The 15,336-nt window shown below is 48.8% G+C and overlaps 1 protein-coding gene across 2 annotated transcripts in view; it reads left to right on the top strand.

Moving 5' to 3' along the window:
- RHPN2 (rhophilin Rho GTPase binding protein 2) overlaps positions 1–15,336 on the top strand; it is a 106,944-nt gene that overhangs the window by 72,527 nt on the left and 19,081 nt on the right. For both annotated transcript variants that reach the window (XM_063614060.1, XM_055237111.2), the window contains 6 exons: positions 323–400; positions 1,258–1,382; positions 4,892–5,058; positions 10,154–10,341; positions 10,751–10,907; positions 13,454–13,573. In XM_063614060.1, the coding sequence (XP_063470130.1) occupies positions 323–400; positions 1,258–1,382; positions 4,892–5,058; positions 10,154–10,341; positions 10,751–10,907; positions 13,454–13,573 (835 nt within the window). The remainder of the gene's footprint in view (positions 1–322; positions 401–1,257; positions 1,383–4,891; positions 5,059–10,153; positions 10,342–10,750; positions 10,908–13,453; positions 13,574–15,336) is intronic.

Genomic DNA, 15,336 nt, shown 5'->3' with positions numbered 1-15,336 from the left:
TACAACAATTAGCCAGACATTGTGGTGGGCGCCTGTAATCCCAGCTCGAGAGGCTGAGGAAGGAGAATTGTGTGAACCCGGGAGGCAGAGATTGCGTTGAGCCGAGTTTGAGCCACTGCACTCCAGCCTGGGCTACAAAGAGAGACTCCGTATTAAAAAAACTACATAAATTAAGAAAATAAATTCCCCCACTTTGAAAATCACTGTAAGTTTTTCTTTATTCTGCCTTTTTAAAAACCGGTTCATAATTGACATATTACTATTATGCACATATATGGTTTTCAATCACACTTTATAATATCTGACCTCATTTTTCTTTAAGGATTTTATTCTGGAACATTACAGTGAAGATGGCTATCTATATGAAGATGAAATTGCAGATCTTATGGATCTGAGACAAGTAAGTTTTTGTGGGCAGCAGAGAGGGGAGGGTGGCTTTTCCGAGTCTTCAGGGAACCCCATTATTGCATGCTTGTGGTCTTAACAGAATCGTGGGTGGATAGAGGTGATGGTTGGGGGGTGCTGGAATCATCCATTCCACTTGCTGCATAAGAAAACCGTAGAAGGAGGCTGGGTGCAGTGGTTCACGCCTGTGTAATCCCAGCACTTTGAGGGGTGGAGGTGGACGGATCACCTGAGGTCAGGAGTTCCAGACCACCCTGGCCAACATGGTGAAACCCTGTCTCTACTAAAAATACAAAAATTAGCTGGGCATGGTGGTGCATGCTGGTAATTCCAGCACTTTGGGAGGCTGAAGCGGGTGGATCACCTGAGGTCAGAAGTTTGAGACCAGACTGGCCAACATGACAAAACCCCGTTTCTACTAAAAATACAAAAACAAGCCAGGCATGGTGCTACACGCCTGTAATCCCAGCTACTTGGGAGGCTGAGGCAGGAGAATCACTTGAACCTGGTAGGTGGAAGTTACAGTGAGCCAAGATCGCACCACTGCACTCCAGCTTGGGTGGGTGACAGAGCAAGACTCCTTCTCAAAAAAAAAAAAAAAAAAAAAAAAAAAAGGGAAAACCATAGGAGGGGAGAGACCTGCCTCCTGGCAGGGCTGGAACTGGATTCCAGGATTTCTGACTTCTTCCCAGATTCTTTCCACCCCTCCCAGAGTTTACAATGCCAGCAGCGAGGTCATCATACTGCAGAAATAGTTACAGGCACCTGCTGGTATGTGCAGGGCACCTTCCGGGAAGGGCCGTCAGCTGTGTCCTCCTCTGCTCATGCCCTCTGGGGTTATTTTCCTCGCAGGCTTGTCGGACGCCTAGCCGGGATGAGGCCGGGGTGGAACTGCTGATGACATACTTCATCCAGCTGGGCTTTGTCGAGAGTCGATTCTTCCCGCCCACACGGCAGATGGGACTCCTGTTCACCTGGTAGGTGCTTGAGGTCTGCGCTGGCACTTCACGTGTTATGGCAGCCACAGTTTCGGAGCCTCAGCATCACAGACGCCCCTCTGTGGGCACCCCTGTGCACCTCAGCCCCCTTTCCTATCTTGCATTTATCCGGGGAAGTCTCGAAAGATGTCAGTACATTGGTATTTATTTATTTATGAAGGTGATCTGAGGGGAGATGGCTCCAACAGACTGTGGCCTCTTGCTTCTCAGAACAAGCGAGCCAAGGAGAAGAGACATTTTTCTTGCTTGTTGTATCACTGGAGAAGCACGGGGGCTCTGAAGTGGAATTAGCCAGAAGAAGATTCTTGTCTCAGATTGGACAGGGGCATGCGTGTGTATGTATGAGTGAGAGAGAGTAAATCAGGTCTTGTCCAGTGAGACAAAAGCACCAAACAAATAGATCAGGTTTCTTTTGAAACGGGGTCTCACTGTGTTGCCCAGGCTAGTCTTGAATTCCTAGGCTCAGGTGATATTTCTGCCTCAGCCTCCTGAGTAGCTGGGACTATAGGCATGAGCTACATACTCAGCTTAGATCAGATTTAAAAAAAGGAAGTAGAGCATTTGATTCTTCTCCACAATTGGTATTTTCAGACAAGATCAGGCACGTCAGGGTGGTATGGCTGTAGACCCAGTTGGTATTTTCAAAGGTTAGTATAGTTTAAATACTTGGGAGGCCGGGTACAGTGGTTCACACCTGTAATGCCAACACTTTGGGAGGCTGAGGCAGGCAGATCACTTGAGCCCAGGAGTTTGAGACCAGCCTGGGCAATGTGGCAAAACCCCATATTGACAAATAATACAAAAATTTGCTGGGTATGATGGTATGCACCCATTAGTCCCAGCTACTCGTGAGGCTGAGGCAGGAGAATCACTTGAGCCTGGGAGGCAGAGGTTGCAGTGAGCCGAGATCACACCACTGCACTCCAGCCTGGGTGATAGGAGTGAAACCCTGTTTCAAACAAGAAAAAAAAGGCTGGGCGTGGTGGTTCACACCTGTAATCCCAGCACTTTGGGAGGCTGAGGCATGCGGATCACGAGGTCAGGAATTCAAGACCAGCCTGTCCAGTATGGTGAAACCCCGCTTCTAGTAAAAAGTACAAAAATTAGCAAGGTATGGTTGTGCGTGCCTTGTAGTCCCAGCTACTTGGGAGGCTGAGACAGGAGAATCGCTTGAACCTAAGAGGCAGAGGTTCCAATGAGCCAAGATTGCACCACTGCACTCCAGCCTGGGTGATAGAGTGAGACTCTGTCAAAAAAAAAAAAACCTAAAAAAAAGTACTTTGGAGATGCTACACCCCTTCTCTGAGTGTCGTTAGGAGTGTCAGTGAAAGAACACATCCTAGAAGGTCAGGGGCATATCAGAATTGAATGTTTCTACAGCTGATGGATGGCTACTGATGCCTTCCTCATGGAAAGCAAAGAAAAGGGGGATGACTTTTCCTAACAATGCACCAGGCCGTCTGCATGGCCGAAAGGGCAAAAGGTGGTTTCTCCTTAGTCATGAATTAGGGAGAAGCTGTCTGCACACCCCCTGGTTCATGAGTAAACTTTAAAACAAGTCCTAGGGCCAGGAGCAGTGGCTCACACCTGTAATCCTAGCACTTTGGGAGGCCGAGGTGGGTGGATCACCTGAGGTCAGGAGTTCAAGACCAGCCTGACCAACATGGCGAAACCCTGTCTCTACTAAAAATACAAAAATTAGACGGGCGTGGTGGTGGGTGCCTGTAATCCCAGCTACTTGGGAGGTTGAGGCAGGAGAATTACTTGAATCTGGGAAGCGGAGGCTGCAGTGAGCTGAGATGGTGCCACTGCAGTCTAGCCTGGACGAAAGAGCAAAACTCTGTCTCAAAAAAATAAAAAATAAAAAATAAAATAAAAATAAAACAAGTCCTAGGCTGGGTGTGGTGGTTCATATCTGTAATTCCAGCAGGTTGGGAGGCCAAGGTGGGTGGATTGCTTGAGACCAGTCTAGGCAACACAGTGAGACCCTATCTCTACAAAACAATTAGAGAAAATTTGCCGGTCATGGGTGGTGCATGCCTGTAGTCCCAGCTACGTGGGAGGCTCAGATGGGAGGATCTCTTAAGCCCAGGCGGTTGAGGCTGCAGTGAGTCATGATCATGCCACCGCACTCCAGCCTAGGCAACAGAGTGAGACTTTGTCTGAAAAAATAAAAAGTAAAACAAATTAAAACAAATCCTGAGTTTTTAGATTTCAGAAAGAATTATGAGGGGTTAGTAATTGCCATATTTCATTTAGGAGAAGCCATACTGCCTTGGCCTCCCAAGGTGCTGGGATTACTGGCATGAGCCACCGCACCCAGCCTTTTTTTTTTTTTTTTTTTAAATAATTGAGGAACTTACCTGACAAATCATTATCACCCAGAGTCCATAGTTTCCATTAGGGTTCATTCTTGCACTTGTGTATTCTGTGGCTTTTGGCCAACATAGAATGACAGTGATCCACCTTTGCAGTGTCATACAGAAGAGTTTCACTGCTGGAAAAATCCTCTGTGCTCTGCCTGTTCCTCCCTCCCTCCCCCTAAGTCCTGGCAATCCCTGATCTTCTGTCTCCAGGGTTTTTGGCTTTTCAGAATGTTGGAATCACACAGCGTGCTATACAGTAGGTAGCAATGTTCAGGTTGGCTGTTTCACTTAGTAATGTTTCCTCTGCATCTTTTCATGGCTTGCTGGTTCATTTCTCCATTTTCAGTACTGAGTAATATTCCATTGTCTGGATGTCCCATGCTGTTTTTATCCAGTTACCCTGTCAGATATTTTTGTGTGTGGCTGTGATGGTCAGTGTGATTAGTCCTGTCATCTTGCTTGGAAACAGAAGCCTCAGTGCATGTGCATTCTTGAATTTTATTGAAGATATGAGTTTGTTGTTGTTGTTGTTGTTGCCCAGGCTGGAGCATAGTGGTGCAATCTCAGCTCACTGCAACGTCTGCCTCTCGGGTTCAAGTGATTCTCTTGCCTCAGTCTCCTGAGTAGCTCGGATTACAGGCACCCACCACCATGCCAAGCTAATTTTTGTATTTTTAGTGGAGACTGGGTTTCACCATGTTGGCCAGGCTGGTCTCAAACTCCTGACCTTAGGTGATCCACCCATCTCGGCCTCCCAAAGTGCTGGGATTATAGGTGTGAGCCACCGCACCCAGCCAACCCAGGAGTTTGACAGCAGTTTGGGTAACATAGTGAGACCCCATCTCTACAAAAATAAAAAAAAAAAAAAAATTAGGCAGGTATGGTGGCATGCACCAGTAATCCCAGCTATTCTCATGAGGCTGAGGTGGGAGGATCAATTAAGCCCTAAAGTTGGAGGCTGCAGTAAGCTATGATCACACCACTGCACTCCAGCCTGGGCAACAGAGTGAGATCCTGACTCTTTAAAAAAAAAAAAAAAAAAGAATTTTTTCCACTTGCATCCAAAAGTAGCATTAACTAGCCAAGTAATCTGTATTCTCCGAATGCATTTCTTTCACATAGGTATGACTCCCTCACCGGGGTTCCGGTCAGCCAGCAGAACCTGCTGCTGGAGAAGGCCAGTGTCCTGTTCAACACTGGGGCTCTCTACACCCAGATCGGGACCCGGTGCGATCGGCAGACGCAGGCTGGGCTGGAGAGTGCCATAGATGCCTTTCAGAGAGCCGCAGGTATGTCTCCTCCAGGGCTGACTGGACAGAGCCTTGGCCCCGCCCGGTGGCACCAGGGGACCGCCCCCCCCCGCCCCGCCCACTGAAGAGGGTCTACAGGTCGTCTCCCGCAAGTGCCAGACCAGTCTCCAGCTCTGGTGTAACTTCCCATTAAGGAACTTGCTCTGGCCAGGCGCGGTGGCTCACGCTTGTAATCCCAGCACTTTGGGAGGCCAAGGCGGGCAGATCATGAAGGTCAGGAGATAGAGACCATCCTGGCTAACACGGTGAAACCCCATCTCTACTAAAAATACAAAAAATTAGCTGAGCCTGGTGGCGGGTGCCTGTAGTCCCAGCTACTTGGGAGGCTGAGGCAGGAGAATGGCGTGAACCCGGGAGGCGGAGCTTGCAGTGAGCTGAGATCGCGCCACTGCACTCCAGCCTGGGCGACAGAGCCAGACACCGTCTCAAAAAAAAAAAAAAAAAGAGAGAGTCTCAAAAAAAAGAAACTTGCTCGGTGGTTCAGACCTCAGTCTGGGATGGCTGATATACATGGTGAATCCTGTGGCTGACGATTGGTCTTTTCCAGACAAGTGGCCCCTGGGATGGAGTGCATAACTGTTTCTTTCAACACTGTCATGAAGAGCAGAATAACTTTTCCCAAATAGTGAAACTGTAGGCTTCTTTTTCTTGTATTAAGTGTACCTTATCTGTGCGTATTACTCTCCGTGCCTTTATTTATTTATTTATTTATGAGATGGAGTTTCGCTCTTGTCGCCCAGGCTGGAGAGCAGTGGCGTGGTCTCGGCTCACTGCAACCTCCACCTCCCAGTTTCAAGCGATTCTCCTGCCTCAGCCTCCTGAGTAGCTGGGATTACAGGCACCCACCACCATGCCCGGCTAATTTTTGTATTTTTAGTAGAGATGGGGTTTCGCCATGCTGGCCAGGCTGGTCTCGAACTCCTGACTTCAGGTGTTCCGCCTGCCTCAGCCTCCCAAAATGCTGGGATTACAGCCACTGCGCCCTGCCCCTCCATGCCTTTATATCACCTGCATTCTGCCAACTTCTCCAGCACGAGGTGGGTGTTCTCAATCCTTTGTCAAGTGATGCATTCAAAAGATGTCTCAGCTCAGTTCCCTTCTTCTTCTGGGAACTGTCTTTTGTTATTTTATTTTATTTATTTGTTTATTTTGAGATAGAGTCTTGCTCTTGTCGCCCAGGCTGGAGTGCAGTGGCACAATCTCTGCTCACTACGACCTCTGCCTACTGGGTTCAAGCAGAGTCTTAATCTGTCACCCAGGCTAGAGCACAGTGGTGCAATCATAGCTCACTGCAGCCTCAAACTCCTAGGCTTAAGTGATCTTCCCGTCTTAGCCTCTGGAGTAGCTGGAACTATGGGCATACACCACCACGCCTGGCTAATTTTTAAATATTTTGTAGAGACGGGGTCTTCCTGTGTGGCCCAGGCTGGTAGGACCAATCATTATAACATCAGAAATTTCACAATGAGTCGAAGTGGCAAAGCTATGGTTCTTCACAAGCTTGCAGGGCAAAGTGATAATCAAACAATGATCCACACAGGTGGAAGGGGATCACACCCCAAAGCAGAATGTTGATGATCAGCCCAGAAGGCAACACGCTATAGAGCTAGCATGGGGAACATACTGTGGTCTACACTGTGCCCTGCTCTTGCATCCATCCCCACGTGGAGTCTGACCCAGACACAGGCCCTGCTATGGGGGAGCAAGGCAGAACCCGCAGGCATGGGTGAGCCAAGCCAGGCTCACCCACAGCGCTGGGTCTGGTGACCCCGGTCTTCTATAGGTGTAAGCACTAGGCTGCTTTTCTCCGTGATCCCGCACCTCATTCTCATACTAAGATTACCTGAGGTCAGGAGTTTGAGACCAGCCTGGCCAACATGGCAAAACCTCATCTCTACTAAAAATACAAAAATTAGCCAGGCATGGTGGCAGGCACCTGTAATCCCAGATACTTGGGAGGCTGAGGTGGGTGGATTGCTGGAGCCCAGGAATTTGAGATCAGCCTGGGCAACAAGGTGAAACTCCATCTCTACAAAAAGTACAAAAGTTAGCTGGGCCTGGTGGTGCATGCCTGTAGTCTCAGCTACTTGGGAGGCTGAGATGGAAGGATCAGCCAAGGTTGTGGTAAGCCAAGATCGTGCCATTGCACTCCAGCCTGGGTGACAGAACAAGACCCTGTCTCAAAAAATAATTAATTAATTAAAAAAATAAAAGATTGGTCTCTTGGGATGAAGCGATATGCTAAGATTCCAAGTATGAGTTGATTTCTTTTGCTGTAAATCTTTTTTCTGGACCCATCTTTCTGAGGAATCTTAGGCAGGCACTCTGTGTCCTGTCCCTGAGATTACAGCAATGGAGACAAACTATAGATGAAATGAAGCAAGTGGGAGAACAGTGGGGAGTGTGAGGGAACCCCCATGGAGCTCACAGCTCAAAACAGCAGGTGCCATCCCTCCCCAGGGCGGGGCTTTTTTTTTTTTTTTTTTTTTTGCTCAGCAACAAAACCAGAGGAACCAGTTGGATGGGATTCATATGAGAGATTCTATTTCAGTTCCAGATTGATTGTCAGTTAGCGCTTTGGACAGTTAATTTTCTAAACTATAAAGAAGTCAGTGGAAGGCTGCAGCATGAAAATTTCTATTGGAGCAGACGGATTTTTTTTTTTTTTTTTTGAGACAATCTCACTCTGTCGCCCAGGTTGGAGTACAGTGGCGAGAGCCTCCGCTTCCCACGTTCAAGCGATTCGCCTGCCTCAGCCTCCAGAGTAGCTGGGATTATAGGCATGCACCACCACACCCAGCTAATTTTGTATTTTTGGTAGAGATGGGGTTTTGCCATGTTGGCCAGGCTGGTCTCGAACTCCTGATCTCAGGTGATCCGCCCGCCTTGGCCTCCCAAAGTGCTGGGATTAGAGGCATGAGCCACCGCGACTGGCCAGAATAGATCTTTCTTGAGGTCCAGGGGAAAAGCCCTGGACTGCTGAATGACTCAGATCTTATGTGTGAGCCTGGCCCCCTGTGAGCCCCTCAGTCCTTCTGCCTGCTCTCTGCTTGCATCTCCATACCTGTCGTGATGGAATTTTGTCCCAGGTGACAACAGGATTTGTGGGGAGCAGGCTAGTTTCTTTACTCAATAGAGATATAAGTGTTTTGGAAGATAATCCAATTTTAAAAAATTGGGTTAAAAGGCTGGGTGGGGTGGCTCACGCCTGTCATCCCAGCACTTTCGGTGGCCAAGGCAGGCAGATCACCTGAGGTCAGGAGTTTGAGACCAGCCTGGCCAACATGGTGAAATGCCGTCTGTACTAAAAATACAAAAATTAGCTGGGTGTGGTGGTGGGCATCTGTAATCCCTGCTAATTGGGAGGCTGAGGCAGGGGGATCGCTTGAACCTGGGAGGCAGAGGTTGCAGTGAGCCGAAATCATGCCACTGCACTCCAGCCTGGGCGTTTATTTATAAATAAATAAATAAATAGTGTTAAAATTTACATATATAACTTAAAATGTACTATTTTAACCGGTTTTTTATTATAGTAAAATAACACAGAACATAAAATCACCATTTTAATGATTATCTTAAATTCTAAAAATTTTAAAATTATCCTGCCAACCAGAAGCACATTTTAACCATTTTTAAGTGTACAGTTCAATGGCATTAAGTGCATTTGTACATTCATAGTGTTGTGCAGCCATTACCACTAAACATCTCCAGAAGTTAAAAAAATTTTTTGTTGGTTAGGCAAGGTGGCTCACACCTGTAATCTCAGCACTTTGGGAGGCTGAGTCAGGAGGATCACTTGAATCCAAGAGTTGGAGACCAGTCTGAGCAACATAGGGACACCCCATCTGTACAAAAAATTTTAAAATTAGCTGGGTGTAGGGTGGTGCATGGCTGTAGTTCCAGCTCTTCAAGAGACTGAGGTGGGAGGACCGCTTGAGCCCAGGAATTTGAGGCTGCAGTGAGCCATGATCGTGCCACTGCACTCCAGTCTGGGCAACAGAGTGTGATCTTGTCACAAAATAAATAAAATAAATACATTTTCAAAAAGTATATATTTTTTAAGAGACAGGGGTCTCAGTACGTTGCTCAGGCTGGTCTTGAACTCTTAATGTCAAGCAACCCTCCCACCTCAGCCTCCCTTGTAGCTGGAATTACAGGCAGCAGCCCCTTTGCCCAGCTATCTCCGGAACTTTTTCATCATCCAAAGCAAAGCTCTGTACTCAGTTAAGCAATAACTTCCCATTGCCCCCTTTCCCAGCCCCAGCTAACCTCTATTCTCCTTTCTGTTTCTGTGAATTTGACTATTCCGGGTACCTTATCTAAGGGGAATCCTACAATATTGGTCCTTTTGTGACTGGCTTGTTTCACTTAGCATAATGTCCTTATGTACACTGTACCATGTGTCAGAATTTCATCCCTTTTTAAAGCTGAAAAATATTCCATTGTATGGATAGGCCACATTGTGTTTAATCATTCATCTGCTCATGGACGTCTGGGTGGTTTCCACTTTTCAGCTCTTGTGAATAATGTTGCTATTAACATGGGTGTTCAAGTGTCATTTAAGCCCCCACTTTCAATTGTTTGGGGATATATGTCATAGGAGTGGAATTGCTGGACCATGTAATTGAGAATCAAACTTTTTAATATGTTGTAGGACACCAGTTCTTTTTTTTTTTCTCCTATCTTTCCTGTTTTTTTTTTTTTTTTTTTTTTTTTTGTGACAGAGTCTTGCTCTGTCACCCAGGCTGGAGTACAGTGGTGAGATCTCAGCTCACTGCAACCTCTGCCTCCTGGGCTCAAGCAATCCTCCTGCCTCAGCCTCCAGAGGAGCTGAGACTATAGGCACATGCCATCACGCCCAGCTAATTTTTGTATTTTTTGTAGAGACAGGGTTTCACCATGTTGCCCACGCTGGTCTTAAATTCCTGACACAAGTGATCTGCTCGCTTCAGCCTCCCAAAGTGTTGGGATTATGGGCATGAGCCACCGCACCTGGCCTCCTATCTTTCTCTACAGCAACGTAATGAAGTAAATATAAACCCGAACTAATGGGCAAAACATTTTCCGCTTTTAGGGGTTTTAAACTACCTGAAAGAGACATTTACCCATACTCCAAGTTATGACATGAGCCCTGCCATGCTCAGTGTGCTCGTCAAAATGATGCTTGCACAAGCTCAAGAAAGCGTGTTTGAGAAAATCAGCCTTCCTGGGATCCGGAATGAATTCTTCATGCTGGTGAAGGTGGCTCAGGAGGCTGCCAAGGTAAGACTCCCTGGTTCCTGTGACTTTGGGGAGTGGGCAAGAAATGCTGGCACAGGAGCACTGGAAGTAGCGGGGCCTTCCCATGGGAGCTTGCCTGTGACCTGGGCATTGTGCCAGCTCCGGCCAGTACTGCTGGCTTGAGTTTTCTTGGCAAGTATTGGTGTTTCAGATACGGATCACTGATTCCATCTGCAGCTTAACCTAAAAACCAGCATAATGACAGTAGCCTGATCCCCCTGTTAACTGTGACAATGACAGAACGAGGGGTTGCTTGGACTTGCTCCCAGATTCTGGAGCAGCCCCTGGCAGGGGCTATTGCATGAGAAGAAGAAAGGGCTCTTTCTCTGCAAATGGGTTCATGAGGGCCCTTGTGCCGGGCTGCCCCTTCCCAGTGCCCCTTCTATTTCAGGTGGGAGAGGTCTACCAGCAGCTGCACGCAGCCATGAGCCAGGTGCCAGTGAAAGAGAACATCCCCTACTCCTGGGCCAGCTTGGCCTGCGTGAAGGCCCACCACTACATGGCCCTGGCCCACTACTTCACTGCCATCCTCCTCATCGACCACCAGGGTAAGGCCTGGGAGGTTCGGGGGTTTGGCCAGGGCTGTGGTCCAGCTGTCCCAGGGGGCATTCTGAGCTGAGTGAGAGCTAACTGCCTTCCTTGGAGATGCTCACAGGCTGAAGGCAGAGGATGGCAATGACCCATGACCAAGGCAGCTGCCGCAGAGGCCATGGTGGGGTTAGGGGTTATTAGCTTCTTTAGAGGGAGGAAGAAGAGGCACCTTTAATTCTGCCTGGGTGCAAGAGGATGAATTTTCACCTGGAATCTAGAATCTAAGGGAAGGCCAAAAATGCTGGCATCAAGATAAGTAACATTTTAAGGTAATATTTTAAAAGAATCAAAATTAATGCATGCCAGGTGCAGTGGTTCATGCCTGTAATCCCAGCACTTTGGGAGGCCAAGGCAGGCAGATCATTTGAGGTCAGGAGTTTGAGACCAGCCTGGCCAACATGGTGAAACCGTCTCTACTAAAAATACAAAAATTAGCCGGGCATGGCGTGCATCTCTAATCCTAGCTACTCGGGTGACTGAGGCAGGAAAATGGCTTGAGCCAGGGAGGTGGAGGTTGCAGTGAGCCGAGATTATGCCACTGCACTCCAGCCTGGGCGACAGAGCAAGACTCCATCTCAAAAAAACTAGTAATAATAAAATAAAAATTAATGCAAAAAAATCTGTGATGATCGGAATTTTTATTTTATTTTATTTTATTTTATTTTATTTTATTTATTTTTAGAGATGGGGCTGGAGTGCAGTGGTATGATCATGGCTCACTGCCTTCTTGAACTCCTGGGCTCAAGCAATGCTCCCAATTCAGCCTCCCGAATAGCTGGGACTACAGGCACATGCCACTACACCAGTTAATTAAGAAAAAGTTTTTTTTTGTAGAGATGGAGTCTCACTATGTTGCCTAAGCTGGTTTCAAACTCCTGGCCTCAAGCAATTGTCCTGCCTTGGCCTCCCCAAAGTGTTGGGATTACAGGCATGAGCCATGGTGCCTGGCCAGGGATTTTTGATCTAATGAGTACTAATCCAGGCATCCTCCCAAGGAATTAAAAAGACAGCCTCTGGAGCCAGACTTCCTGGGTTCATATCTCAGCTCTGCCATGAATGAGCCGGTTTACCTTGGGCAAGTTACTTAGCTGTCCTCTGCCTCGATTTTCTCATCTGTAAAATGGGTATATGGAGAGAACCTACCTCATAGGCTATCATGAAAACGAAGGGCCTGTATGCAAAGCTCAATAATGCTTTATATACTGTAGGTTCTCTGAAAGTGTGAGACGCCACTCCTAGTACTATATAGTCTATTAGGTGAGACAAGATGTGGAAACAAATAGAAATACCATATAGTGCCTCGGTGATTGCTGCAGAGACACAAATGCAGCAGCAGGTGGACTCCGTGGTGCAGTCATGGATGGCTTCTCAGAGGCGATGACATTTGAGTTCGACTTTTCCATCTGCACAGGAGGGAAGGGTCAGCCTAGAGGGGGTAAAGTATCTGAGCACAGGAACAGAGGCTGAGGGTGCTGGGGAAGTGGAGAGTGGTTTTGTGAGGTTTGAGAGCAGGATACGGCGCCATGAAGGGTGTGGTTGAAGCAGGAAGGGGCTCTGCTGCAGGTGTGCAGGCCCACAGAGGGGTGCTGGCCGGGCATGACAGGGTCTGGGCTATGCCAGGAGGTTCTGTGTGGTAGGTGAGTCGGAGGAGGTAGTGTGTGGGGGCTCAGGGTCAAATTACGAACCTTGCCGGGTGTGGTGGCTCACGCCTATAATCCCAGCACTTTGGGAGGCTGAGATGGGTGGATCACGAGGTCAGGACCAGCCTGGCCAAGATGCTGAAACCCCATCTCTACTAAAAATACAAAAATTAGCCAGGCATGGTGGCATGTGCCTGTAATCCCAGCTACTCAAGAGGCTGAGGCAGGAGAATTGCTTGAACCCGGGAAGTGGAGGTTGCAGTGAGCCAAGATCACACCACTGCACCCAAGCCTGGGCAACAGAGCGAAACTCCATCTCAAAAAAAAAAAAAAAAAAAAAATTATGAACCTCTGGAGTGTGACTGGTCCCAATGAGCAAGAGCTTCGGGGTAGCCAGGCATAGTGGCTCACACATTTGATCCCAGCACTTTGGGAGGCTAAGGCAGGAGAATCGTTTGAACCCAGGGGTTTGACACCAGCCTGGGCAATGTAGCAAGACCTTGTCTTTACAAAAAAGTTTAAAAATTAGCCTGGTGTGTGGTGATGCATGTCTGTAGTCCTAACTACTCAGGAGGCTGGAGTGGGAGGATCACTTGAGCCCAGGATTTCAAGGCGGCAGTGAACTATGATTGTGCCATTGCACTCTAGCCTGGTGACAGAGTGAGACCGTCTCAAAGAAAAAAAAAAGCTGGAGGGTCAGACTGCCTGGGGTGTGTCCAGGGGCAGAAAGGAGACCCATGATCCCAAATGCCTTGTGAAACTGCAGAAAGAAGGAAGCTGGAGACATGGTAGAAAGAGAAATCTCTACGTGGGTCTGTGGCCAGGTCCATGAGAGGGGATTTAACCTGTGGTTCTCTTTGCAGTGAAGCCAGGCACGGATCTGGACCACCAGGAGAAGTGCCTGTCCCAGCTCTACGACCACATGCCAGAGGGGCTGACACCCTTGGCCACACTGAAGAATGATCAGCAGCGCCGACAGCTGGGTGCGTGTCCCCCTGCACCCAGACGTGGGCCCCACTTCATGCCCAGCTGGTCCTGCTCACAGACAGCCACAGAGAGGTCCCTGAAGAGGGCCCGGGAGAGGGGGGTATTCTGAGTCATCGTGGCCACTTTGGGTTCAGAAGTCATGAGGCGCAGTCCTGAGCCTCAGAGGGCTTCCCAGGCTGTGTTCTCATGGGTTCCATAGCACCCAGGCCTCCCACTGTGGAGCTAGGACTTTAACCATCTCCCTTGGGGTTGACAGAGTGGCTCGTATCATGCTAACAAGGAAGGAGACGTTTGTTGATTTCCTTATGCATAGCTGAATTACCAAGAACACCTAATGACTGGTAATGAAGTGTCCTGGTTTGGTCTCTGCCATGTCTCAGTGTGAATATCTCTTCCCATGTGCAGACCTCACCTCCACCACCCTAACCTGCCCCCCTGCGCACCACCCATGCACACATACGCAGCTTCCCCGTCTCAGTGATGGCAACTCCCACCCCTCTAGGTGCTCAGGCCAGAAACCTTGGACTCACTCTCCACTCTTCTTTTCTTTCCTCCTCTTTCCCCTCCCCTCCCCTCTGTTCCCCTCCCCTCTCCTCCCCTCCCCTCTCCTCCCCTCTGCTCCCTTCCCCTCTCCTCCCCTCTGCTCCCTTCCCCTCCCCTCCCCTCTGCTCCCTTCCCCTCCCCTCCCCTCTGCTCCCCTCCCCTCCTCTCCCCTTCTCTCCCCTCCTCTCTCCTTCTCTCCTCCCCTCCTCTCCTCTCTCCTCCCCTCCTCTCCTCTCTCCTCCCCTCTCCTTTCCTTGTTGCTTTCCTTTTCTCTCCCTTTCCTCTCCTCTTTCTCCTTTATTCTTTCCTTCTTTCCTTTCTCTCTCCTCCCCATCTACCCTTCCTCCCTCCTTTCCTTTTCTTTCATTTGCTTTCTTTGACAGCATCTTGCTGTCCCCCAGGCTGTAATGCAGTAGTGCAATCACAGCTCAGTTTAGCCTCGAAATCCTGGTTTCAAGTGATCCTCCTGCCTCAGCCTCCTGAGTAGCTGGGACTACAGGCATGCACCACCACGCCCGGCTAATATTGTAAAAAGGTTTTTGTAGAGATGCGGTCTCACTATGTTGCCCGGCTGGTTTTGAACTCCTGGCCTCCAGCGATCCTCCTGCCTCTGTCTCCCAAAGTGCTGGGTTTACAGGCACGAGCCACCACACCTAACCTCTTGTCTTACTTTCTCACCCTACATTTGATTAGCAAATCCTTTTGGCTGTACTTAGAAAACACAACTCAAATCTGGCCACTTTAACCCTGCTGCCCTGGTGGAAGCCACATGTGTACAGTGCTTATTTAACAAACATTCACTCACTTAAACCCCACGCAACACTTGGAGATGGGTCCCCATTTTACAGCTGAGGAAACTGAGACCCAGAGCGGTCACGTGGCTTGCCCTGCTCATAGCTGGTTTTCTTGCTGCCCCTTCAGAGTCTGGTCACGCAGGCCAGATCACATCAGTCCCCTGCTCACACCCCAGTGGGCTCCCATCTCATGCAGAACAGGAGTGAGAGCCCTCATCTCGCACGCGTGAGGTCCGCCATGATCTGACCTGGCTCCTTCTTCCCTGCACTCATTCTCTCCCGCCCTCCCTGCCTCCAGGCACACCCTAGCTCCTCCTTGCCCTGGAACACCTGCACGTGCCCCTGCCCCAGGGCCCTCGTACCTGCTGCTCTTTCACATCAATCAGGGCTCTGCTCAAAAAGAACCATATCACAAAGCTTTC

Source organism: Symphalangus syndactylus, chromosome 13 (genome assembly GCF_028878055.3).
Source record: "Symphalangus syndactylus isolate Jambi chromosome 13, NHGRI_mSymSyn1-v2.1_pri, whole genome shotgun sequence".
NCBI classification, from domain to species: Eukaryota; Metazoa; Chordata; class Mammalia; order Primates; family Hylobatidae; genus Symphalangus; species Symphalangus syndactylus.
Note: the sequence above shows the minus strand (reverse complement) of the source record. Positions and strands in the feature narration are given on the sequence as shown.